At 36.5% G+C, this 27,072-nt stretch overlaps 1 protein-coding gene across 5 annotated transcripts in view; it reads left to right on the top strand.

The window, feature by feature from the left end:
- The first annotated feature begins 326 nt into the window (after nt 1-326).
- The window catches only part of DPH6 (diphthamine biosynthesis 6), a 216,247-nt gene continuing 189,501 nt past the window's right edge, over nt 327-27,072 (top strand). For all 5 annotated transcript variants that reach the window (XR_003921491.1, XR_003921489.1, XR_003921488.1 and 2 more), the window contains exons 1-3: nt 327-624; nt 4,847-4,941; nt 7,035-7,228. Coding sequence is in view for 2 of the 5 variants with exons in the window: in XM_030001618.2 (XP_029857478.1) it covers nt 602-624; nt 4,847-4,941; nt 7,035-7,228 (312 nt within the window). In the remaining 3 variants the exon portion in view is untranslated. The remainder of the gene's footprint in view (nt 625-4,846; nt 4,942-7,034; nt 7,229-27,072) is intronic.

Here is a 27,072-nt window from a genome sequence, read left to right as displayed (position 1 = left end):
CCCACAGTCCCCCCGGCAGTCACCCGAGGGGAAGGGGACGGACCGGCCACCTCACTCGGTCGGCCCCCTTCCCCACACAGCGATCGCTCAGAACAGCTCCGCTGCCCTTCGCAGTAGGCAAGAGGAAAAAGGCGGGCAGGGGCAGGCGGCAGGAACGCCGGGGCGACCCCGCGGCGGCGCCCGCCTCCCACAGCAACCCCGGCCGCCGGCGGCCCGCCCGGGCCTGCCAGCGCGGCCGCCCTGCCCTCCATAGGCGTCCCGCGCGCTGCCTCCGCGGCCGCGCCCCCCACCCCGCCCTCCGCTGGGCCGCGCTCGGCCTCCGCCGCCCCGGCGGGCTGGCAGGGCCGCGGCAGCCGTAGCCTGCGTCTCCCCGGCGCCGCAGCGGCCTGCCGCGCCTCCCGGCCGCTCAGGCAGTCTCCCGGCCTGCCCCGGGAGGAGGGTCCACCGAGGGGAGGCGGCCAAGCGGTAGCGGTAGCAACGGAGGAGCCGGCGGCGTGCGCGGCCCAGGGTGGCCGGGACAGGCGGGCTCCTTCCCCGCTGCGTTTCGCAGCTGTCACGCACCTCCCTGCTCGCGTTACCGCCCCCCGGGCCCGTGAGCAACATGAGAGTAGTGGCTTTGATCAGGTAACGGGCTGAGGGAGCGCCCATGTGGGCGAGCGAGGGGCGGCTCGCAGGCGGAGGCTTGCGGCGGAGGGAGGGCGCGGGGAGAGGCCGAGCCCGCCCGCCCGCCCGGGAGCAGCCCGGGGGTCGCGCTCCACCCAGCGCCGCCTGGGAGACCCTCCTGCCCCGGCGCTTCCCGCCCGTGCGTTTCCTGCCGGCCCCTCCGCCTCCCCTGCGCGGAGCGATGGCGCTCCGGCGGGCTCTTCCTCTCAGCCGGCTGCCGGCGCTCGGGCTGCCGCAGCCCGCGGGGCGGCGGGCTGCCTGCCTGCCTGCCTGCCTGCGAGTGCCGGGCTGAGGCGTTCGCTGCCTGTACGCAGGGTAAAGCCGCAACAGTTTCTCTTCTGCTTTTCCCTTATTCCCGGGAGGGTCAAGAACTGCTCGTGTCTGTTTAAAAAAAAACAAAACCAAACAAAAAAACCCCAAACCAAACAAAAAGCCAGACCAAAAAAACAACACCCGAAATTATTTTCCCCGATCGCCTGCTCCCCGATATCCCGGTCTCCCGACTTAGCCCGTCGCCAGCGCGGAGGGAGCCGGGCTGCGGGGCGGGAGGGGCGGGAGGGCCCTGAGGCGGCGGCCTGTGGTGGTGGGAGGCGGCTGCGGGGAGCAGCTGCGGCCCGGGGGGTGCGGAGGCTCTGCCGCATGCCCTGCGCTTAGGGGCAGTTCTACTCATTTGCAGTTGAATTTCCGGGTGCTTTTCCTTTCCAGATATCTTAAGCTCTCCTAGGATAAATTTTCTGAATTCTTAACGATAGATTTTTCTAGTGTGTCTTTTGAGAAAGATTTCATTTTGCTCGTTTTTAAAAAAGATGAAGCTCACTCATTTGAATAGTTGCACTTGGGACACAGCCCTATCTGTCAGGGGCTGCTGTATTTCCTCCCCCCGCGCTCCTGCCGCTTTTTGTCAGTTTCTGCAGTTCTTGTACTGTAACTGGCTTTTTGTGTGTTTTTTTAGAAAGAGATGAACATTTTCTAACAAGGACAGGTGTGTCCTTTTGTTGAGAAATAATAGTTAATTAAAAAACAACAAGCTAGGACACTTGTAAATGGAAAAGGATTGTGTGGATGTGAGCAGTGTATTTTTATTTTTGGGTGCAGTAATTATTTACTGAAGTCTTAACATTTAATGTATTAAATTCTCTCAGACAATGTCTGATAGCAAACCTTGCTGAAATTGGGGTTGGGCCACAACAATTGCAAATCATTACAAACATTACCTAAAGAGGAAAAAATACAGCAAATGTTATCTATGTTTTTCAAGAGTTGCTTAAATACAGAGTAGGAAAATCAGCTTTGGTGCTTTTTCTTGGTTTATAGAGAAGATTTTTGTCTTCCAGGTTTATTTATTTAGATATTCTCTAAACAGAGGAATGTGTTAAAAGGCAGGATGAAATAAAATCCTAAAACCAGGTTTCTAACACAATTGCTATTTTAATGGGAAATTTTACAAGGATGGATTTAGTTTCAGTAGTAGTTTTAAGAAGAGTTTTAAAGAGACATCAAAGTGTCTGAAATCTTTGTAACAGACCTAGCCTCAAAGATCAGAGGGGAGAAAAGTATTTGAAAAGTGCTTCTTACTTTTGAAAAGGTCAGGATTATATATAAAACTACTTCAACCTGTTTTTCTTCTAAAATGTTGGCCACACTTAAAGTTGATAGTCTTGCTTTAAGGTGGTATTTATGGGGTAAACCCTGTATTGTGTTTTGTGTTAAATCATGGACATTTCAAAGCCAGTCTTCTACCAGAAATACGATGTTTTCCAACTCTTTAATTCTTCCAGAATTTTCTTGCTGTAAATGGTTACGCTTGTCAATAGAAAAAAATTGGCTCAGAAGTCTTTTATAGACCCATACCTTTATGGTTACCATATTTTTTTTTCTTCTGGTATTTTGTTTGTTTATAAGTCTACCTGTTAACATACTTGCAACATTGTCAAAACTAACCCTGACTGTGGCCCAACTTTCTAGTTTTCTACAAAAAGGCCTTATGATTTTTTTCCTGTGATGAGAATTGAGAGGAGTTCCCAGGCTATCTCAGTACCTGCCTTCATCTCTCTTCTTAAAGCTTTTTTCTTTCTTTTTTTTTTTTGTTACAATCTATTAGACAACAGCCAGGCTGCGACTGTGCCGAGTCCACCTTCCTCCCACAGCATGGGCTGTCTGGCTTCATTGGTTTTAACCATCATGTGTTTTACAGCTAGATTAGAAAGCCTTGTAGGTAGGCACCATTTCATTTTGTTTCTTGGTATGGTTAGCTTTTAGGGCCATGGTAACAGTAATACAGAAAATAAATAACAGTACAGTAGCATGTGATCTAGTAAGCACTCTACAGATTTTGATCAAGTAATCAGTGGTCAAATGTGGGAAATTGGAATGTAGCCTCGTCTTAACATGTCTTTTTTTTTATAAATTAATTGAAAAGATTAATAGATTTATTCTAGTGTTCTTTTAATTTTTGATTTTTTTAAAAAAATAATACTGAAGTGCTGTAAGCAGCATAGGCAATTATCTACTGTCATATAATTTTTTTTCTGAAGTTGAGTTTGGAGTCGAAATCAGAACTAGCAGGAGGCTTTTATTTTTTAGAATGAAGTCATTCAGAACAAAAAGAGCCTTTGTCTCATTATGATTCTGTTAAGCCTGAAATTTCACATTATGAAGTGAATACTATCTACATTTTCAAGCTGTCAAGCACAGTGTCCAGAATTAATGAACATATGATTTTTTTAAAATCTTTTTTGTCCATAGGTAGGTTAGAAGAAAGTTGTAGGTATGCATGAGAATAATGTCAGGTAGAGGAACCTCGAATTAGGAATCTATTTATTATCATATTTGTATTTACTTTTATAGCACTGAAACATAAGCAACTGCTCTACGAAAATCTGTTAAGTACGAAAGGATGCCGTGTTATTTATACTATTTCTACTTTAGGTTTGCATTATACAGCAAATTAAGGCCGCATACAGCATTTTAGCATGGATAAAAGCAGAAATTGAGAGGAATAGCTGTATGGTTACATTCCTGTAATGCACTTTCAAGCTGTTGCATAGAGGGCTAGATAAAAGTGGGAACTTCAGGTTGGAAATGCTGAAGAAGTTTGTTAGTAATAGTGTGGTCACAAGGAAACCACCGGTCTATTGTAGCAAGGACTGCTTGTACTATCTGTTCTCCTGTCCATGTCTCAGTGCCTCTGAGGCAGGACACAGTTTTACAGAGCTGGTCTAGATCTCTGTTCCAGTTCCTGCCCTGGACTGGTTTTTGTGCCTTGGCATTTAAAGAAGCTGCACAGAATCTCCACCTGCAGTTGTCGTTTGAAGGCTGTGAGTCTGAACGTGGATTTTGTAAGCCGTGTGTATTCTAGAGCACTCAGTTTTATTGTTAGACTGTAATATTTCATGTGACAGTGATTACAATCCATGAAAATACTGTATTTCAGTTACATCAGGAGAGCAGGATTCTTTCCTCACCGATAGTGGAAAAGGTTCCGGTAGACTGTGGATAAATATAAAAATTAATTGTATTTTCTGTATTAGAGTATCATCTCTTGGTCTCAGAGAAGATTATAATTCTGTTTATTTTTCTATTTTTTTAATCAGCAGTAATTATTTTTGTTTGCATTTATATACAGTAAAAAATTTGTCAGTGTCAACTGAACCTACTGCCTGTAATAATTACAGCCTTTGAGAATGGGAAGTATGTTTAAAATGTTGAAACTTTAGGCAAAGTATCCCAGGAAGGATAAATGTTATTCCTGACATGACAGTCTTCATTTAAAAAGACTGCTAATGCTAGAAACTCTGTGGAGCAGATACTGTTTTTTTTAATCCAAGTTATCTAGTAATGAGTACAGAGTAATTAATCTCTGGAGTAGAAGACAGTCCTTGTTCTGAAGGGATTCCAGTGTAAGTGGCTGTTCTTCATGGAATCTCTCAGATTAGTGATAAGATACAGAACTGGATATGTGCTTTATGGATACTGTACATAGGCACTACACATATATAGTAAACGTTGCATGGTGAAATCATCCTTTTCCTACTGCTAATATTTTGCAACCTTTTTTTTTTTTTATTTCAAAACTTTATAACCAGCTCTGATGATGCTAATTTTTAAGTAGTTAGGCAAAAGTCATAAGGAGCTAAAACTTTTAGCAGAACTTTTAATTGCCACTATTTTCTTTTTGTTACAGTGGTGGGAAGGACAGCTGTTATAATATGATGCAGTGTGTTGCCGCTGGGCATCAGATTGTTGCTCTAGCCAATTTAAGACCTGCTGAAAACACAGGTATGAAAGCCACATTTCTTATATGAGATTTTTTTTATATTAGAAACAATGGAGGCACAGCTGTGCCTGAATTAAATTCCTTTATGTGTTTTTATATAGTTTTGCATATTGAAGGACAATCTAGAAATCTTGAAAAGAGGTAGAAAAAGGAAAATGCTGTGTAGACATATTAAATGTATTTTTCCTCAAAGGAGAGAAAAACAGAAGAAGATGAAGATCAGTAAAAGAAAGGCTTACACAATTTGAAAAAGGGAGAGGACGAATATCCTGGTGGTAAACGAAGGGATTGTGAGTTCAGTAGCACAAATAGTAAAAGGTGGTAGGGGATATCATCAAACAAAACAAGCACTGTGTTTCTAGAAATGCTTTAAACTGGCATAAGCCATTCCAGCTGCCAAAAATACACAGTTTTGCTGCTGCTCATTTGTTTTTACCCTTGTGTATCTTCCTCCATTATTCTAGCCCAGCATTTGTGAACTGGATTGAGGAACTGATCTAGGTTGGAATTGACTTTGATGCACTTCTTTTTCCTGCCTGTTTCATTCCTTTTAGCTTGGACCAGTTTTCTGATCAGTTCCTCATAGGCTGCACCTAGACTTATTTCTACGAAAGAGAATAGGAGAAACTCAGGTAGTCTAAGTCAGTGGTGAGGTAAAAGGGTGCTGAGTACTTCTGTGTTGGCCTAGAGCATAAATTGAACTTGAAGTGAGACTTGAGAAGGAAGTGAGTTGTTTCCCAGTTGGTAGGGCAGAATGTTAAAGTATGTTAACGTAGGTTAACTGTTCAACATATGTTAAACAATTAAGTTTGATATCTGGTAACTGTATGGTAGGAAGATACACAGAAAGCGAAGGAAGAAGGGAGCTGCCATCACAAATGAGTCATGGGCAGAACTGGCAAATGCTAGGGAGTACAGGAACAATTTATTTCCTGGGTAGCTAGGACATAATAATCTCTAATCTTGTTGAAATATGTTGTCTTCAAACTAATTTATCCACATCAGAAATGTAGAATATTGTCATTAAAATCATAAAATGTTCTCTTTAAGTATGTAGTTGGAAATTTTGTGGAAAGTTAATTGAGGTGCTTCAGGCAATAGTGGATTCTATGCCATTCATTTTATTTTATCTTGTACCACTGTTGCCTGGAGAGTCTCAATTAATAAAGAAACTGTGTATTCTGAACTGAGTATCAGTTTAAAGACCTTGTCATATTCATGTATGTTGAAAAACACTGAGTTTTCTTTTAAATCAACTCTTCTGGTCTAGGTTGGTTAGTTGTGATTATGGGTTTGGACTTGCCTATTTTGAGCAAAAGCGTATCTGTTGTAGGGCATCAAATGTGACATGACCTAATTGTTACATCACAAATTAGTTATCTTGATCAATGTTACAGACCTTTCTCTTTGCAAGATGTGCTACATAGGTATACAGCAGAGATGCTTGATGTGTCTGTGTAAATTAAGAGAAGTTCCAGTATTACAGATTACCATTAGAACAGTGAACTGTGTTACTTTTAATAAGTGGAGATTTCACCAATAATGTATTGCTTTATCAATCTGTTTGAAAAATTATCTGAAAGATTTTCTATATAAATGGTTTATCATATAGTTTGAGATTTAATTCTAATCCATGATGTCTGCATTTTAGCTGTTTTGCTCTTACCTGCTAGCTACAAACTGCTTGTAAGAAAATTCAGTTAAATTTTTCTCCTGGTTAAGGAAATAGCAGCAAAGAGTTGATTTTACTTCGAGCTTAATTTTTAAAAGGAGTGTTCCTATTAAAATTACCATATAAATAAGAGCAGAACTGGACCGTTACAAGAATTTTGGATGAAGCAGGGAGGAATACTAAAGAAGAAATAGACACCACAATTTCCAAACAGGCAGCATGTTTGTGACAGATGTCTTCCTCTCCATACGTCTGTTGGCTGGAGAAATGTATTCTTTTTTTCCCTCCTATGTTTATAGAGCTATTGTCACCAAACATCTTCTTGTGAACTGAAAAATATTAACATCAGTGCTTTGTAGTATTGTGATTATCTGTAATTGTTGAAATAAGGTACCTAATATGATTGTTTCTTAATTGTGGCAGGGCAGACTGATGAATTGGACAGCTATATGTATCAGACAGTAGGACACCATGCCATTGACCTATACGCTGATGCATTGGATTTGCCACTCTATCGTGGTTTCATAAAGGGTACCAGCGTAAATACTGGAAGAGTGTATACCACATGTCAAGAAGATGAGGTTGAAGACCTTTACCACCTCATGAAACTTGTTAAGGTATGCTGAATGAAAAGAATTAAATAATTTGGGACAATTATATTGCTTAACTCATTTATGAATTTAAATAAATTACACACTTTGGTGTTTAAGGAAAGCGTTGAGAAAAAAATTGAATACTTTTACAAGTTTTATTTCCATTCCTTTGTTCTTCCTGGCACTGTAAATACATAGCATAACTTTATTCCTTTTTCCCCAGTGTAAATCAGACTTACTAATCCCCATTTCAAGCTAAAACCTTGTTCCTATTTAATGAAAACACCTGTAACAGGTGCTCGGCATATACTACAAAAACCATAGTTGTGAAAATTATCTATAAATAAAATGTTTTATGTAGTTTCATATTTGAAATAACACATTGGTTCATTACTGGAATGGGAGATCTTTTGGGTCTTGTGCATTTATCAGTGTATGGAAAGTAATGTCTAGACATTTCCATTTGTGTACACTTACACTGTGTAAACTAGAATCTGTTATTTGTTTGTATGTCACAGATCATTCACAAAGTATTATAGAATATTTTGCAATGATAGTTTTGATTCTGGTAGCCCTGTAATATATTCTAACATATCATATAATGACAATAACATATATAAATCATTTTTAGCTATAAAACCCTTTAAAGGGAGATAATGGGCGTATTTCCTAAACCACTTGAAATCTATTCTCTGTTCGTTTCCAAAATGTTTCATGTAGTATTTTATTTTCCATTGGAATTAAATCAGATCTCATTGAAACAAGTAGAAAACCTCCCATTGGCTCCAGACGGTTTTATGAAGTTTAAATGAACATGGTACATCTATTCCAGTTAATTGTGTTGATGACTGTAGTGCACAGTACTGAAACAATACAATGTTCACAAAATCAGTTTAATTGCTATTTTTAAAAAAGTAAATACACGTTTAATTTTATTGATCAAACTAGTTGGCTACTTTGTGAAACTTCAGCTAAAGATATTTGGAGTCTTCAATTCAGGTATCGAACATTTTCTAGCCCCCTCTCCTCCATTGAAATGAGAATTGAGATTCATTAACCTAAAAGCTTCAGGCTTATTCTTTGTTCAATTTAAAAAAAAAGTTAACTTGCAGATAAGACCTGAGAATGTGGTTGGACTGCATAGTGCTTCCTGAACCATGTTGGAGTTGAATATTGCATCTTCTAAAGATTTTTGGCAGGGAAGTCGTGTTCCTCTAAAGTAAAATCAAGATCGTACACCTGTGTTGGAGTATGAGACTATAAAACAGGAGGACAGTGCATGTAGGCTGTACGGTCTCAAGTTGCACCATGGGAGGTTTAGGTTGGATAGTAGGAAAAATTTCTTCACTAAAAGGGTTATCAAGCATTGGAACAAGGTGCCCAGGGAAGTGGTGGAGTCACCATCCCTGGAGGTGTTTAAAAGACGTGTAGATGTGGTGCTTAGGGACATGGTTTAGTGGTGGACTTTGCAGTGCTAGGTTTACGGTTGGACTCGATGATCTTAAGGGTCTTTTCCAACCTAAATGATTCTATGATTATGCTCTAGAGTGCTTCATAGAGGTTGTAAATGGAATGTGCATATCATGCAGTACAGGAATTGAAGGAAATATGGTACAGCAGTTTTAAATTATTTTTGAACCACGATAGTAGTAGAAATTAGAAGGGCTAGTATATGCTGTCTCTTAAGCTGTGTACTAACAGCTTTCTGCCACTGGGTAAGATAATAAATTACTGATCAATTTAATTAAAAATGGGCAGATTAGTGGCAATTAAGATGATACTTCCTTTTCGATTCTTGGTGTCTTTGGAGAAATGGATGCCTGACATAAATTAATGCTAATGTTAAATCTTGACAACTTCTGCTTTGGAAGTTTGTACATGATAATTATAACTATGGTTGAAAGAGATGTTATCAAGTTGTCTGGAACTAAATAACTATTTCTTTCCTGTATAGAAACATTTATTCCACTATATGATATTTTAAAGATGTAATTATTAACAATATACTGCCTTTATGTTAGACTTTGGATAACCATGTCTTTACAGTCAAACCTATCTATGAAATTCTGGTGCAAAATTTCAGTAGAAGTCTTGCATATTCTGATGAATAATTGCAAAATTATCAGGGGGACGTAAACTACAGCAGCTGTGAGTCTTTATTTTCTAGTTTTAAGAAAAAGACATGAACATTTTTCTTTTGTGTTAACAGTAACTTTGAAAGCTTTCTATTTTTATTTTTTCACATTTTTTTATAAGTGCAGTTTTGTAGCTTTACTATGTAAGTCTGAATCACTGAGGATTTTGCTTTAGGATTTTTTTTCCCCAGATGTTAATAGTTTTAAACAGAGAGCTCAATTTGCATTCTCTTGAAGGGAGGGGAGGAATTTGCGGAAGCCTTGTCAAAACGCATCCTTGAGTGGACGTAATTTCAAAACTCTGGTCAAACCAACATAGCTCTGTTTTTCTGTCAAATGGTTTGGGCCTAAGAATACAGGAAAGGTGTGTCTAGATCAAAATCACGTAATGTTCCTCACTTTCCGTTTGTAAAGAACACTTGCATTGCAAGTACTTCTCTAGTAAAAAATAAAAACAAAACACATTTGAAAAAGTAGTATGAATTTGAAACTATTTGATGTTTTTAAAAACAATGTTATGAGAACAAGATTTCTAAAAAGCTAAATATTCCCCTGCAGTGCTGGGAAACCCAGGATGACAGTCTTGTTCTAGTTCATGGAACACAGAAAGTGATGTTGACTGCTGATGACTGTAAACCTGCTAATTTTATTGTCAGAAATGCAGATGATTGATAGCTATGAAGAAAATCTACATTTATTTTTTAGTTGCCTAATGCCCTGTTTTAGATTCTGTAGTCAATATACATTTTGAAACATATTAGATTATTTATATGATGTCTAAATGTATCTTACTATGCAGTCCTCACCTGGTAGTAGAATATTTACTTTGTGAGACATGTAAATCCTGAACTCTAAGGAATAATTTAATCTACTCTCCATGTTACTGAATAGGGATTACTGATACCCTTGTTTGTCCATGTTTGTCACTTTGTGTATTGGAGATTTCTCGAGCAAAGCATGTAAGCACTAGAGTTTCTTAGTTATCCGCATTACCTTTCAGGGTTTTATCATGGCGCTGTCTTTGAAACCAGGAAATGTGTGGGAAAACTGTGTTTCTTTCCCTTTAGTGGTTGGAAAGGCTGGAGCATGGAGGCGTTTTTATGAAACTTTCCTACAACATACTTCTCAATATAGGCATATTTAACTGCTTTCTCTCCTTTTCAATGTAATTATGATCTTGTCCAAATAATACATTGTTGTTTTATGCAAGCACATGCAGAAGTGGTGTTAGATGGGTTGAATGTTGGATTGTTTTCTGTATCTCACGGAACTATGGCTAAACTTTCATTTAGGGCAGTGGTTGTAGCAGCTTCCAGACTATACAAACCAATGCAAGATAATTAATGTTAGTTCTGGGTTTCAGTAGACAGTTCTGTCCTCTTCCAAGTTTCTTGCCTTATCTCCTCAGCTCTGTGAAGGCTTTGCCTTTATTTGGTAAGTTTCCACTGCTGGAGTAACTTGTAGAATTCTTGAACTTGAAAAAACAGCTAGAAGAAAAAACTTTTTTATCATCTTTTTCAGTAACATTTTTCATTACTTGAGTTTCTTGAAATTAGTATTTAAAAAGTTGATTCTACTTATAGTTTCTTTGTAATATATTTCCCTGTGTTTATTATAAAGCATGCAAGTGCATTTTCAGTTTTAACATGTTATTTCTGTCAGAGTTCTTTTTGTGGTGCCCTTTGTGGGTTCAGAACCTGCAAGCTTATAAAGAAGCAAAGAGTACAACTGAAAGAAATTAATATATTGGATCTCAGGACTGAAGGATTATTAATTGTGCTATCACCCATTGACCATCAGCTGAAAAATAAGAATTGATGTTGGATATATTGGATGTATGAAACACTTGAATAATAACAGCCTTTGCTTGTGGCACTATTTCATTTTATCAGTCACATGGAAGGGGAAAGAAAGAAAATTTATTTTCTAAAATATTGTCACGTTCTGGAGCAGTGATCTTATAACTCAGTCACTAAGAAGAAGTAACATGGTTTTTAGTTACAGCAACAAAGAGCTTACTAATATGGTGTGACTCCTGTATTTAATAGTTTTTTTTTAAAGGACAGGATCATGATTTTTGAAATGGACCCAGACTGATGTTTACTGAAGACAGGAAGTATTTCTGTCTGAGAGTTAAAATTGCAATAGCTGTGTAATTTTAGGTGTTATTTAAGATGATATTTTGTCTCAGACAAAGTACTTTGGCTGTGCAGGTTCAGCTGGAATAGAGGTAACTTAGGTACTATCATTATTCAGTGAAACTCCCTAAGACTTGGAGTTCTTCAGGAAATAGTTCTTCAGGGTTTGAGATGAGTAGATGAAATACAAGGTTATTCTGTGGCCTTTGGACAGGGATTAATTCCCTCACAGAAGATAAAGCTTTCAGTTCCTCATTATTACTAATAGTCTTCCATGCTAAGGAGGTTTTCCTTTCACCCTTCTCCAGAATTTAGCTGCTGTAGTCAATGGGTAAAATGAGTTCTCGGATTCACTGTGATGGCTGACTTTCTGTGGCTTTTTTACAGCCAAACGTCTAGATGCTCTCATCAGGAAAAAATACATTAATAAATGGAATGTAATATTCTACTGCAGGCATTGCTTCTCTGTCTTCACTGTTATAAAATGTGTTTAAAATAAACAGTAAAGTATTTAGAAGTAGTAATTTGACTTTTAGGTATCTATTTTAATCAGCTCTCCATAGTCCCCATGACTTCAGTCGTAGTATTTATATAATAAAGACTAATAGTGTACTCTTAACTCATACAATTAAGGTTTGCAGATTTTCTTAAGAGTCTTAAACATCTAAATATTAGATTGTAGAATAATAAATAAAGTTCTAAATATTAGTTGTGGAATCCTGATTGACTTCAAGAATCTGTAATCTGAGGACCTCAGCATGCTGTTCACCAAACTATTTTTGCAGTTTATAAGTTCAGACAAAGTAGGTAGCTTCCCCCTCTCACTGATGGGATTCAAAGAGTTCAAAAGTGTGCAGAACAGTTCTGTTCTAGTGATCATTTCCCATGTTTTCAGTTGAAGAAAATATTATCTTTTCCCTATTATGATTTGAATTATTTGTAGATGTATAGACTAATTCATCAAAGGTATATTTCTTAACATTTTTAGAAAAGATTAAATTATAGGAATTATATTTGTCTTTATGCTGAATTTCCAAAATAATCACTCCTCTGTAATTTTTTCCCCTATATCTTAAGATTATTGCAAATCAACATTACTGTGCCCTTGATATTTTGATAGATTAACTTTTATATATAAAATTCAGCAATTGAAACAGAATTTATGTACAGGAAGTGAAATTATAACAACAGTATTGAAAAAACATCCTAAAAAATCTTCAGTGCCCAGTTAGAGGGAACAGTGATCGATAAAACAATGGAATTTATTTCTTGGGCCCTCTACTACTAATGTTGATCTGATGAGCATTTGGAGACCATCTCTCTTAGCACACTTCTTTTTGCCTTTAGACAGGAAAGTTAATGTGAACTTTTAGAAATTGTATGAAATGTCTACCTACACTGACAAGAAATAAATAACCGTGCTTCTTCATTAAGTAAGGTATTTTTTTGGACAAAATATTTTCTGTGGTTTTTCATGTGGCATAGGCTAAGTTCTTCTACCTTTTGTAATGACTAGATTTTTATCTGTGAGAATTTGAATTGTCCCTTTGCACTCATCATGTTCAATGATTCTTTTTTTAATTGACTTGTTATTTTTTCTTTTAATTACTTCTGGAGCAGAGCTCCGTAGCTTCCTCCAGCTAGGGGATGACCATTGTCATCAGCAGTGAATAAGAGTGTGAATTAAGGGAAGAGGGTAGGAATTAATTGCATAGTTGGCAATGTTTTAAGCAGTGTAAAAATAATTATGTATCTTGTTCCATTCACAAGACATGGTTTGTTTAGGGTTTTTTTTTAGTTTGAATTTTAAAATAAGATGGGAACAAGGAATTTTTTTTAATCAACAGGATGCCTGTCATTCTCCATGTCTCATCTGAACTGTTCAGGAAGGATCAATTTTTTTTTCCAGAAAGGGATCTTGAGTAACATCTTTGAGGTAGTTTCTTACCGTGAGAAATGTTGAGCTTTATGTAAACAAAAAATCACTGTATTTCTCCCTGTTAGGTGTGTGGAGTTGTTTTCACTCATTCTCAGTCTTGTTGTGTTAATATTGAATAAGCAGAGACAGTCAGGCTGGTGGTGAAAGATGGTAAGCAAGCCCGAGGGCTTGTTCTGGTCAGCTTTAAACCTCTGATTGCCAGGTTTTCCTAATTTCCCATTTCCAGGGCATCTCTAGTGTGACCTTGCCTGCTGAATATGATGTTCTGGCTTGCAAGATTCTCACATGCATTTGGAAATGGGCAGCCAGGCATTGTTTACAGGACGCCAAATGAACCGTGCACTCACAGCAAGTTTGATAAACACACATTTCCTCCTTTTATCAGTGAGATTGCAGAATGTGGAGTATGAGTTTCCAGTTTTACTCATTCCCTTCAAACCTTTTCCTGTTTAAAAACTGAATCTCACTAATTGGATGATGATACATCCTTAGATTTTGTTTTGCTTTTTTGTTATTGTTGTTTTGAACTGGTCACTGACACTTTATTTCAGTGCCTACCTTGACCAAGTTTGGCAGACTTTCAGATAAAAGCTTTCCATTTGTTCAGCACAGAAAAGGTTCATCCCTATCAGTGTAAAGTGAACGGTAATTAACAGTAATGACTTCTAATCACTTTGCTTTTATACTCCTTTAGGAGCACTGCTATTATCCAATGTAGTTAAGTGAAATGCTTGTATATGAATCAACAATGCTGTATTTCTTCTTGCAGCTATTGCTCATAATCAAGCTTTGAATAAATTACGATAGTAAAATTGGTTTTAATGTGCTGTGTTGCATGGGGAGAAAGGAACCTCAAATACCTTGTTAAATATCTTGAATATTTAGAGAGTCATCTACTAACATTTTGGCATTCAGTATTGTAGTTAAATGGAAAAATACATTAAGATGTTTAAGTCAATTTTGTAAACGTTATCAAAACTTTTTTCATGGTTTGAATTTTATTTAAGTGACATGCATAGACTCAACAGCCTCAGTAACACCCCATTTGGATCCAATTGCACATCTGTAGGAATGAACTACAACATTTCTGAGTTAAAATGCAGTTAAGTTTTACATAGAACAAACATGTATCTTAACTTGAGAACTTCACCTGTTCTAGCCTAGTGTCATAGTGTATATTTAGTAGGTTAATATGCATTTCTTTTATTAATACTGTGTATCTAACAAACTGTTAGTTTTGTTTACATGCATGCAACCTGCCTGGCTGCAATCATATACACTTCAAAAGGAGTATAAAAGTAATACTAGTGAAATTTTATTAATACCTGGAAACAATAAAATAAGATGAAACTTTATTTTAGCAAAACTAGACTGCTAGAAAAAATGCTAATAAAACCCAAGAGCTAAACAGATTACTAGACTGGTAGTATTTTTAGCAATTTTAAAATCTGATTTAGGAACAGAATTAGGCTAAAGACAGAATATATACGAATTTGAAATTTAGTGAACTTTTCCACTTAACATTGCATGTACAGGACCTGTTTGGAAGCCAATGATGGCAAAACCTGGATGAAACCCATTTCTGACATCACATTAGTTCTTGGTTTTATTTATCTTTTATTAACAAGTTGCTTGAAACAATTGCTTAAATCACTTAAAAGGGAATCCAGGTCTCATTGTCTGTGAAAGAAATGGGGTCTTGCTTGGTAAATATATTTGTGTTATCTGTTTTTTGCAATTAAAAAAAAAATACTGGATTGTCATTTTCTGTGGCAGTTTCCTTTCTCCTCCGCAGTTACCATCACAGTTCCTATGCATGTGGATGTGAGTATCCACAGGCACCGTCTGTGGTTTTGATATTGTTTGTTTTGTTCATTTATTCATGTAGCTGTAGATAATTTTCTGGTACATGTTTTGTTTGCTTGAGGATCTTCTCTGTTAGCATTTATTCTTTGGTTTATAATGAAGTTATTGCCTAACTTAATTTGGAAATACCTTCCATGTAGCTTTTCCTCTTTAAATGTGAATTTGAGTCAGTGTTCATAAAAGTCCTATGGTTTTTGATGTAGTACTGTAAAGCATGCTGCTTGTGGGTTTTGACACCACGTTGTTGAAAAAGAGCAATACCTTTCTTCTCTACAGTTTCATTTAAATGGATGGTAGCATCCATATCTTATTTCAGTACTTTGGTTTCTTACTTGGCATCTTCATCATGCTTTTTAAAGATAAAAATGAAAAATATAAAAAATGGATTATCTTATTCTGTGGTGAGGTAACTGGCTGCTTTATATTATTTACACTTCTCATTAGGCAGCAGTAATACATGTTTTAAAATTTATTAGTGTTTAATGAAATGTAATTGGGGTTAGTTCTAATAAAATAAAATCAAGGACAGGCAAGCTTTCATATAAATGAACAGTAAAACATTTATCAAATTTGTCTTCATAAATATTTTTATCTCTGAAGCTCATTCTTTGTGTAAAAATAATTTTGCTTTCTTATACAATTACTAAGTTATTTAAGCTGACTTATTTAACAGCCCCCCCCCCCCCCCCAATTGATATGAATGTCATACATGCAGCAATTGCATGGTTACATTATTTTCAGCTGGACACGTACTGTTTCTGATCAGTATATTTAAAGATAATTCTTCTGGAAAGGCTGGCATTTCATTTGGTTTATATTGCACCAACGTTACCATTTTCAAAATAGAAATGATTGATTTGTAACTGTCATTATGAAAAGGAATAAAACAGATCTGGCCTTTTACGCTGTAAAAGGACTGTACAGTATGGAGATATTCTTTCTGTTGATAAATTCTGCCTGTGGAAGAATTGCATAACAGTCATCACTCATTTTCATATTGATTATGAGTGGGATTCCAGTAATAGGTTGCTGTTTGCAAAGGATAAGGCGGCACTATGATTAGTTACCTTTTCCATGGAAAGTACTACAAAGGAAAATGCCAAATGTGTGCACTGCAGTATTCCTATCAGCCTGACAGTCTGTTATGTGAACTTTTTTTCAGTCCATTTTCCTTCAGAAATACAGCTTCAGTCTTTTTGCCTTATTATTGTTCTAGGTTTAGTGCATTTGCATGCTCTCCTAACTCCGGATTCTTTCTTTAGTTAGTTATTTATTTTCCTGACAGTCTTCTGTTCTTGGGCCCTGTCACCATTGTAACTCTTGAAAACTGATACAACAGTGCCCTCTGTAGTTTCTCCCTACATGGTTACTACCTACAGCTGGTTTTGAACATTCAGGTAAAGAACAGGATGTTTAGACTTATTTTTAGCTCAAACAAAAGCCCTTTTTTTCTTAAGGAAACATTTTGATTTTTCGCAGTTTTACATGCAAGAAAGGGAACAAAAGAAACTGTTCCGAGTCATCTTTCAGGTTTATAAGCTCTCTTGTCGTTATCTAGTGAAAATCTGAAATTGTATCAGGCATTCAGGGCAGTCATTAAAACTGGATGGGATTTTCTGAGTTATGTAGGTTTGCCTGATGTTTTTGTTTGAAGTGGAGCTTCAAAACAAAAGAATTTTAAACTTACTTCCTTTGTGCTTGTTGCTTTTCCTAAACTAGGTCTTGCATGATCTGCCAGGGACTAAAGACATACTCACCAGCAGAACACCTAAGCTTTGTTAATGATGTTGTTTTAATTCACACAGTGACTGAAGTAATTGTTGTTCATTAGCATTGATTTGTCTCCAAAACTAATTTACAATTTAGATTTCTCTTTTACCTCATTATAGCTTAATATGCAAATAACTTTTTATTCTGTGTTTTCTGCAGAACTTGTTGGACAGGTTCAGTATTGAACATGTATGTTCCCTGCATTTGCATGCATGCACATTCACACTCATATGCTGACATTTAAATATTATAAACTACGATAAAAAAGCATGACCTTTTAAAAAATAAATGCTTTAACTACAATTAGTTTCTTCTGTAACAGCATCGTAAAAGTCACTCTGTGAAAAGTTAAATGGCTTTATTTTATGATGGGGAGTGTTAATGTATGTGTAGAACACACTTTTAATGCACTTCTATGAAATGAAAATCATAAGTCATTGCAGTAAATTATAGTTAATGATGTAACCATTGATGGCTATTCAAAACATGAGTCTCTAATGATTTGTGTAAAACACATGACTGCCCACATGCCTTAGTTCGTTTGGAACAGTAGATAGATAAACGCACCAGCTTTCTACTTCTGCTTCTACATTTTTTCTGTGTAACAAGTGATAAGAATTTTGGTGGAGTAAATAGGACATCACAAACCACTTCTTGCAGTATTTGAGATCTGGTAATAAATGATGATGAAGACTAATTTAAAATTAAATTAACAGGTGAGATGCTTTCGGAGTGTAGTGTGTAGAAGCTTTGATTTTTGTCTGCCTGTTTTATGGGTAATCTCTAGCCTCTAGTCATATGATGTCTTTACTTTTTACCATGAGATTTTATATACTGAAATGTTGCTGGAGGAAGCAACTATTATGGCATAACATGCACTGACTAATCCAGAAAATACCCCATATTTACTATCCATTAACATAAAACAATTACAGAAGTTAAAAAGGTGACCCATGTTTTTTGAGTAAAGCAACTATTATTCTACTGGCAAAAAAGTAATGTTAAATTTGGTTAAAATGAGTTTACTTCACTCTAAATTTAACTGAAACACTGAATCAAGCTTAATTCTTGCACTGATTGCATAATTATTGTTCATCTTAAATATTGGTGGTTTTTTGTTTCATTTTTGTTAATGAGCTGCTTCATGCATGTGGGATTTTTTTATGGTAAAACAAGTTTTGTTTTGTTTTGGTTTTTTCTACAATATGGCCAAAGCATGTATTGGTATAATTTTAAAGGGATCTTGAAAGCTTACTTCATGAAGAAAGGGTAGAAATTGAGTATTAGAAAAAAGAGGCCATATAAGTTTCTACTTTAAAGTAAATAGCTACTTTAGACATGATTTTAATCTTTTCAATGGAACTTCATCACAGTTTGCTCTCTTTAGACAAATCTCTCTATTCAGATCAGTAGGAATTTTGCTTAGAAAATGAATTCTTAATTAAAATAATATTTTAATGAAGAAAGCAAATACAAGTAATTTGTTATAAGTGTGATCTGGTTGGCAATGAGAGAAGGATTTAATTTTAAACTGCAACCTTTGAGACAGATAAGATGCTGTCTATTTGGAAAAATGAGTAAGGTGTATTTTCTTGCAATGAAACTAGCAAATTAAGATTCAACATAATTAAAATAGTGATAAATGTAGATTACATTATTGGAGACGATGAATTACAGCTTTTCTGTCTACTGAGAGCTGGCATAATTTACCAAGACCAGGCAAAGAAGTGACAGAGCAGCCACTGCAGATGCTTATAGGAAATGTCCTGTTCAGTCCACGTGCTTTTCTCTTTTTAGTTAAAATGTCAGTGATGATTTTACCCCATCCTACAATCATTACCTCCCCCCCAACTACCACACTTCTTTTCATCCAGTTGGATTACGTGATCCCTGTTTGAAATATTTACTGAAGGAGAATATATGTTTAAGGTAAATGTGTAGTTGAAAATACTTGTTTTCAAATAACTTGCTTAAGACGGATCACTAAATGATTTTCAAATGTCCTTTCATAAAATCTGAGCTGATGCAGTTAATAGTTAAGGGTGTTTCTGAAGGTCATCTTAATTTTAATTTCCAGTATTTCTTTGACTCCAAAATACCAAGAGATGTGGAGACTGAATGTTGGGAATGTCATTTGTATAGAAAATAATATCTATTCCAGTTTACTTGGTTAACAGTTGCCTACACTGTTAACATTAGTTATAAGAAGAAAAAGAAATATTGCAATTGCAAATGGAACATTATTTGACATAACAAAAGAAATACTGACTTCTCTCACTGGAGGCGTTTATAAGAATCTTTGTTTATGACCCCAGGGCAGTCTTTATGATTAAATTTGTGTTTTAAGACCTCCTTTTTTAGGATATTCTTTTAAAGATGTTTTTTCTTCTACTTTTAAGACACTCTTTCTTTCTATGGAACTTGGTCACATGAGAATCTTTGACAGTATAATATTTTTAAAGAAAAAATAAGTACTTAGGTTTTACTTGGTTACTTGATGGCCTGTCTGTTTTTATAACTATAGGAAGTATAGATAATATTCTCAAAACTACTGTGAAGTGTCAGTAGATACTGAGGAGGTAGGGACTAAAACCAAATGAACACTCTTCCTTTGAAGTATTTTCTTATGGACCTGTTTGTTCTATATTCCTTAGGCATCTTGTTTTGCTGTCTTTTGTGTTATCCACAACCCCCGTTTTTTTTTTTTTCTTCTGTTGTTCTGCTTACGCAGTGACTTGATAAGTTGTACTGCATACTGTATTTGATGGGTTTGGGCCTTTTTTTGGGGGGGGTTTTTTTTTGGAATGTAGTTTTGGTATCCAAAATACTGATACCATTGTATTTCAGGAAGGCACAGTTTATTACAGAATATGTCATCCAAGTAGGTGCATTAAACTACCTGGCATGGCTTTGTCTTCTTGGCTTTCTTCAGCTTCTGTGTTCCCTGGGCAATGTACCAGCACAAAGAAAGTATTAATATGTATACATATATAATATTTTGTACATCTTGAGTTTAACCTGTAATGTTTGTGATTTTAGAGAGCTAGATAACTGTTGGTTTATAATTGCTGGGATTAATTTATTAGTCTTTCCTCTTCATGTAGTCATGTTTCATTTTGCTACAGTTTATTTTATAAAGTCCAGTAATTCTTTTTGCTTTCACATTACTTAACTTTCTTTAGACCTCTACAGATTTCCAGTAATTTTGATACTTTTGTGCTACAGTAACCTTTTGTGCCACCTTTAGGATTATCCTTATCCTTTGGAGACCAGTCCTGTGTTCTTAGGGAAAGTCTGTCAGTCATTATTTATTACCCATTTGTCATTGTGACTTACTCATTGCTTACATCACCATTCTCAAAAGTATTGCTTTACAGAAATGGTGAACGGTGCTGTGAAGGAAAGATCAATAAATGCTTTCAAAGGAAGATTTACCCTGAGACTTAGATCCTCTTTTTAATACTAAATCTGTGCTGTTAGTTATGAGATGGTTTTAATATTTTGACATCAAGTACCCTGTTTCTCAAAATGGAAAGATGCTATTGTGTTAACTAACTTTTGTGGAGCAGTATGATTTCGGCAGTTAAGTTGCATAGTATCTTAATTTTCCAGTTTTCAATACTTAGTGGCTTTTTCTGAATACTTCTCTTCTGAGCTGAAAGTATGCAGTTTCATTCCCAAAGAAAAAGTGATAAATAATTTATATAATAAACACTTGAAAAAATGTCTTTGAATTTTAGTGATACTGTCATGTGTAACTGCACAAAGGGAGGAGAGCGCTTGTTTGAAATCATCAGTTGGGGAAAAAAAAATAAAATTCTACTTCTCCCCATGCCTATTTAAATTGCTTTGAGAACTTGATGACCCATGCTGTCTTTCCAGACCATCCAATTCCACATGATATGGTGACTATTGACACCTTTTGAAAGGTGGTTGCCCTAGAGAACTATGTGAATATATATAAAGTTTATTGTATTAGTTGCAAATTCAGGCAGCTAAGAATTTGAAAATGGCAAATGCATAGTTTCATGCTCTCATTTGTATTATCTTGTACTTCAAATAAGCTGGAAAAACAGATTGTAATCATATTATATTAAAGATCATATCACGAAACCCACTGGAAGGAAACTAAACAAAAAGGTTGCATGGGTGTCTGATGTTTCCTAATTTTTTATTTCTTGATTCTGCACCATTAATTTTTTCCAGTATTTTTGAAATGGAGATAAAAAGATCTAAAACAGATGTGCATGCCCATGCACATGTTGGACCAGGGACATGAGAAAGCTGGGAACCTAGAGCCTCCTTTCCAGTAGAAACTTCTGCAATATGAAATGAGGGACTACCGTGTCTAGTTGGCAGCCTGCTGCTCTTTCATAGGTAGGAATCAGGTTTCATGGGCTAGATTTTTGTATTCATGAGATGATTGGGGGTTTCAGTGGGAATTTTTGTTCAGTCAATTCGTTTGTTCTTTTACCTTACAGTTGCTACTCCATCAGTTGGTAGGTATTCTTAGTGCTGTGTTATTATCAGCTGCTCCCGATATGGTTATATCAGTGTCATTCCAGCCTCGGAATATTCATGTTCTCAGTAATTATTTTGCCAGGCTGTCAGAATTTTGGCTGCCAGAATATTCCTGAGAAATACAAACTAAAGAGGGGGTTTGTCATGTTATATAATATGCGTATAGTGCATTATAGAATAGGAACTACTCTTTCCTTGGCCATTGTTGCAGTAGAAATGCAAAATAATATAGTTAAGTATTTTCAAAGATGTGCATAGCCTTCACCAGTGTTAAAGTGTGCATTAGGCAGTGCTGTAGATAGTGTCGTGTACTGTATGATAGCAGGCTATTAGAGTAGACTGCTCTATTATTTCTCTTTTCTGTATCAGTAGTTAACCTACTTCAAACTTAAGCATGAAGGCAAATTTGCAAAAACAGCAGAAGTCTTCCAGGTAGTAGACTTTCTGTATTTTGATCAAAGCAGTATATCATGTTAAAAAATAAAATAAAAAAAAAATCCTTAAATCTATAATAAATTCAAAAGCAGGAGGATCCTTACTTTCAGGCCTGTTTTCAGTCAATGGTCTGGCATGCTGGTTTGTAGCAAGTGTTGTTCCTAGTTCCTGGGAAGTTTCCTTTCCATCACTTCTGATGTCTGTCAGAATTTTTTACCTTCTCTACTTAGCCATCTCGGAGCATGTATTTGTGATACACTAAGAAGATAGCACCAATTGCAACCTGTTTGTAAAATACCTTAACTGAAGAAATGAGGAGTAAACTATGTTTAAGTGATTTATGTTAAGATTGCATAAGAAAGTATTTTCTCACCCTGCTTCCCATCTTTCATTCAGCTAACTTGCAGTTTTCTGATAAGGTGGCAGTCAGGTTTTCAGTTTTTATATATACATCATGCCTTTGGTTGCATTTTTTTGAGAAGTATATTTCGAAACTTCCATTGAAGAACTGAGACCTCCCTATATAGAATTTTTTCTCAAAGTTGATCATTAGGTTTTAACTTGTCTTAATTCCTTTTGGGTGGAAAGTATTATCATTTACAGTTTCCCCTTTGAACTGAAACCACACAGAATCCATCCAGATTTAGTTTTGTCCCACAGCCTTTTGTTGTTTCTTCCTTGTTCAGGAGATGCTCTGTCCATACTAAATTAGAATAAAAGTTTTCACTTCCTTAATTATGCAATTATGTCTTAATTAGACAAGGGTCATCTCTAATGCTTAACTTCTTATTTCAGCAAAGTGTAAAACTCATCCTTCTCTTTGGTCATTTATTGGTATGTTTCAGTAGTTGGCATGTTTGACAGGATGTTGCATTCTTGTCGGTATGTACATTTAAAACTATGAAGTACATTCAACCTAATTTGTTAATTGTATCTTATTAACAACTCCTGATTGGGACCATACTTGCAAGTCTCATGTTATTTTAATACTTCAAATGAAAATGGGTTTGGGATCCTTGACTTCTTCCTCCCAAGTATACAATCACAGTGCAACTGTATGATAATAGGCAGTGTGAACAGCAGACATGGGTTTAAAACATTGAGACCATGAAAACTTCTTGTTCTAAAAACTGACATCTGTCAATAAAACAGTAGCAATTCAGGTTGAAAACCTCGTATAAATATTTCACTTTTGTTAAATGAAACAAAAGTATTTGTGGGAAGGCCACGCTTACTTTCTTCTTTGTAATGGGTAAGAAAGCTCAATAGTAGGCTGCCCATTGTGCAAGTCTCTGCTCTGAGAACTGCAAGGGGACTGAAACCTTAATGAATGTGAATGGCCCTGAACTTCCACTGTCTATAAACATTTCTAATGTCCTTGTCCCTATCTGGCTGATTATTTTTTTTTTGTCTTTTTGTGTCACACAGTCAGTTTGTGTTGGACTATACTCAGAGGCTGTTCCTTGGCTGGTAGATTCTTTGGTGAACAAAATACTTATGCTCTTAATAAAAAGCTATTTTCTTTTTCCTCTTATCTTGTTACTACAGTCCACAGTCACTTATGCCAAGGGCACAGGTCATGATAAGCACATATTTGCAATTTTGGATGTCTCGGTCCTCTGAAACTTCAATTTCTGTGTAAAAAAAAAAAAACATAGCAAATAATTCTAGCACCTTGCTTAGAGAAGAGGCATATGACTGAGAACACACAGTATAAAATTAATGCATATACCTTTCAACAATAAAGCATTCTGGAGATGCTTTTTTGGTTTAGGCAACAAACAATTTTGGAAATTCTGATTCAAGCAATATTGTCTTCTAAATTTAAATAGTCAGTTTGTTCTTAATCTCAGAGAATACCATAACAATCTGCCTGCAGTTCAGGAGTGAGAGAGGAGGGATGATAAAGGAAGACATGCATTCTCTCCTCAGTGATGCAGTTACCTCCTGGCAATACCAGAAAACTTAAAGTTCAGCTTGCTTTGATACACATTTTTAAAGATGTGGAATCTGGATGGTAAAGAAAATGCTGTTGGCTTTAAGCAGAGAAGGTACCAAAGGGATCTTTGATGCTCTACGTAAGTGATTTGATCTCTCTTGCTATCAATTTCTTATTAAAACAGCACATACAGTGATAATACCCTTCGATAAAATATTGTTTGAATTGTACTGCAAGTCTAAACTAATGTTTTGCATTTTTTTTAAATCTCACTTTAAAAAAAGGAGAAAAGACCTGACCAGAGGAACAGTGATCAAATGTATAACTTATCTTTAAATTTTTTGCATTTTCTTGGATTTTTTTTTTTTTTTTTTTTTTTAATGTTTACTCATGGCTAGGATGGGAATGCAAGAACTAAGATAAATGTTGCAGTTTAGAAAAAAAAAAAGCATACTTTGGAGAATGTTGGAATTTCGAAGAAGAGGGGTAAAAGGTATACCTTAATCTTTCCTCCCTTCTTGCTCAATAACTTGACCCTACATCACCCATTCTTCATTGCCTTTGGAGTAGGTTCAGGATCAATTTAGTTGACAGTTGTCTCTCTGGCAGGGTTCCTGATTTTTCTTCACAATGTTTTCTGACCTACACCTTTTCCTGATGTTATTTTTCTGCATAATTTTCTCTATTTTTTTATGCTGAAATTCCTCTCGTTACTTTCTCTCTCCATTTTTAAACATTTTTCTGCATTTCATCTTCATGTCATCCCAGCAAGTTTTATTTCTTTCTTAGAGAATAAGACATTGCTAACTTGCCAACCTGTCTCTCTTATTCACCATGCCTTCATGTTTGTGTACCCTTTCTGGCACTCTCATGGTAGCTAAGGTCATATCTTCCTTGAGGAAAGAAAGCCTCACTTTCCACCTGATACGAAGAAATAGAAATTATATTCCTTGCCCCTGTATTCAGACACACATTTGCTTTCAGACTTTAAGGGGGCATAATGGCTACCACTCTGAAAGCAACCTGAGGCTACAGCCTTGTTGACAGTATGAGATGTCAGAACTACACAAGATTGAAAATAAATTTCAGATTTATGCAAGCTAATAAAATAAAGCAAGATGGAGCAGATTTTATGATAAAATTAAGAGGTTTGGGCATTTTGTAACAATTTTTTTATGCTAAGCTTTAGAGGAAGGTGTTTTTTCTGTAATTTTTAAAATCATTATTCCATTACAGACAAATCCTCTGAAAGTTTTACTTTGCTATATATTTCTCTTTCGATTTTGTTTTTTCTGTGCTATTTTCTGGTTTTATCTTTGGCCATTTCTTTGGCACATTATCATCTGCCTTTCCTTTCTGTTTCTTCCAATCTCCTTCTAAAAATCCTTCTTTTACATTTCTTCCTTAAGGCAGATCCTCAAGCAGCCCTTTCTTTCTGCTACCCAGATTCTCTCTACCTTAGAGTAATAAACTTCTAATTATCCCCTGAAGTGTGCTCTTGTCAGCCCAGGTTGGGGCAGTGTTGCTTGCATATTTCAGCATTTCCTGAAGGTTACAGCTTTACCTGGATTTAGGGTAAGTTAGACTTTACATGAATCTGATGTTTTAGGACCTGGTTCATACTTGTCTTGTTCCTGGTATAAGGGATATCGTATTTCATTTCAGAAGCATCAAGCCTGTTTAAAATGGGAAAGTTGGATCAGATTTGTCTAGAATACTTGTGCAAGAATAGATGGTCTCAAACATCAATTCTAAATGCAAAACCTTAATGAAATTTTCAGGTTTTGACCAACCATTTCTGTAGAAAGTATCATACTAGGGCGTTGTTGTGAAGCTGATTTGCAGTCAACTGACTGAAATTCAGAATCTCCATTCTGTAGAAAAAAGATTTCCAGAGCTTTTTGGTGAAAATCTGGAGGACAACTAGGTACTGAAATTCCCCATGAGACAAACAAAAGCAGAAAAATTGAAATTTTTTCTGTCTTCCTGAACTTGAACAACTGGTTCTTCTGAGCTTTGGGTGTTTTCTGCTATTTTTTCAGGATCCTGTCTGCAGGCTGCACAGGGCAGAACCATGTTGTCAGGTTGGGGCCAAATGGATAGGGAAAGTCTGTTCTAAGTTGACAACAATTCACCTGGGGAAACTGAATTCAGGGCTGTGGACCATACAGACCCAGACTCTGGTGTGGCCTGTTAGGTAAACTGACAGGAACCTGGGAAGAAAACTCCTGTGTTAATTGGAAACTGGCCAAAACCAATCTCTTCTTATAAAACACTTCAGCTTTAATGGACTGGCATTTGTAATGAAAAACTATTCTGTTGGAAAATCTCGGGCACATTTTAGCATTGAAGTGCTACTATATTACTATTACTAAATAATAATAATAACTTTACCTTCTTCTGCCTATTAGCTTTATTTGTGTTCTTGCCCCTAATATGAAACTGCTTATAAATTAAGTTACTATATTTTTTCAGCTTTGTGTCCTGTGTTTTAAGGATGTTATCGTGGTTTAAGCCCAGCCAGCAACTAAGCACCACGCAGCCGCTCACTCACTCCCCTCCACCCAGTGGGATGGGGGAGAGAATAGTAAGGGAAAAGGTAAAACTTGTGGGTTGAGATACAAACAGTTTAATAGAACAGAAAGGAAGAAACTAATAATGATAATAATAATAATATGACAATAATAATGATAATAAAAGGATTGGAATATACAAAACAAGTGATGCACAGTGCAATTGCTCACCACTCACCAACCAATGCCCAGTAAGTTCCCAAGCAGCGATCCCCCCAGGCCAACTCCCCCCCAGTTTATATACTGGACATGATGTCACATGGTATGGAATACCCTTTTGGCCAGTTTGAGTCAGCTGCCCTGGCTGTGTCCTGTGCCAACTTCTTGTGCCCCTCCAGCCTTCATGTTGGCTGGGCATGAGAAGCTGAAAAATCCTTGACTTTAGACTAAATATTACATAGCAACAACTGAAAACGTCAGTGTGTTATCAACATTCTTCTCATACTGAATCCAAGACATAGCACTATACCAACTACTAGAAAGAAAATTAACTCTATCCCAGCTGAAACCAGGACAGAAGTGTTTTAAGGTGATGTTGATTGTAAATAGCTG

Source organism: Aquila chrysaetos, chromosome 2 (genome assembly GCF_900496995.4).
Source record: "Aquila chrysaetos chrysaetos chromosome 2, bAquChr1.4, whole genome shotgun sequence".
NCBI classification, from domain to species: domain Eukaryota; kingdom Metazoa; phylum Chordata; class Aves; order Accipitriformes; family Accipitridae; genus Aquila; species Aquila chrysaetos.
The sequence above is the reverse complement of the archived record's forward strand: the minus strand, read 5'-3'. Positions and strand labels throughout refer to the sequence as shown.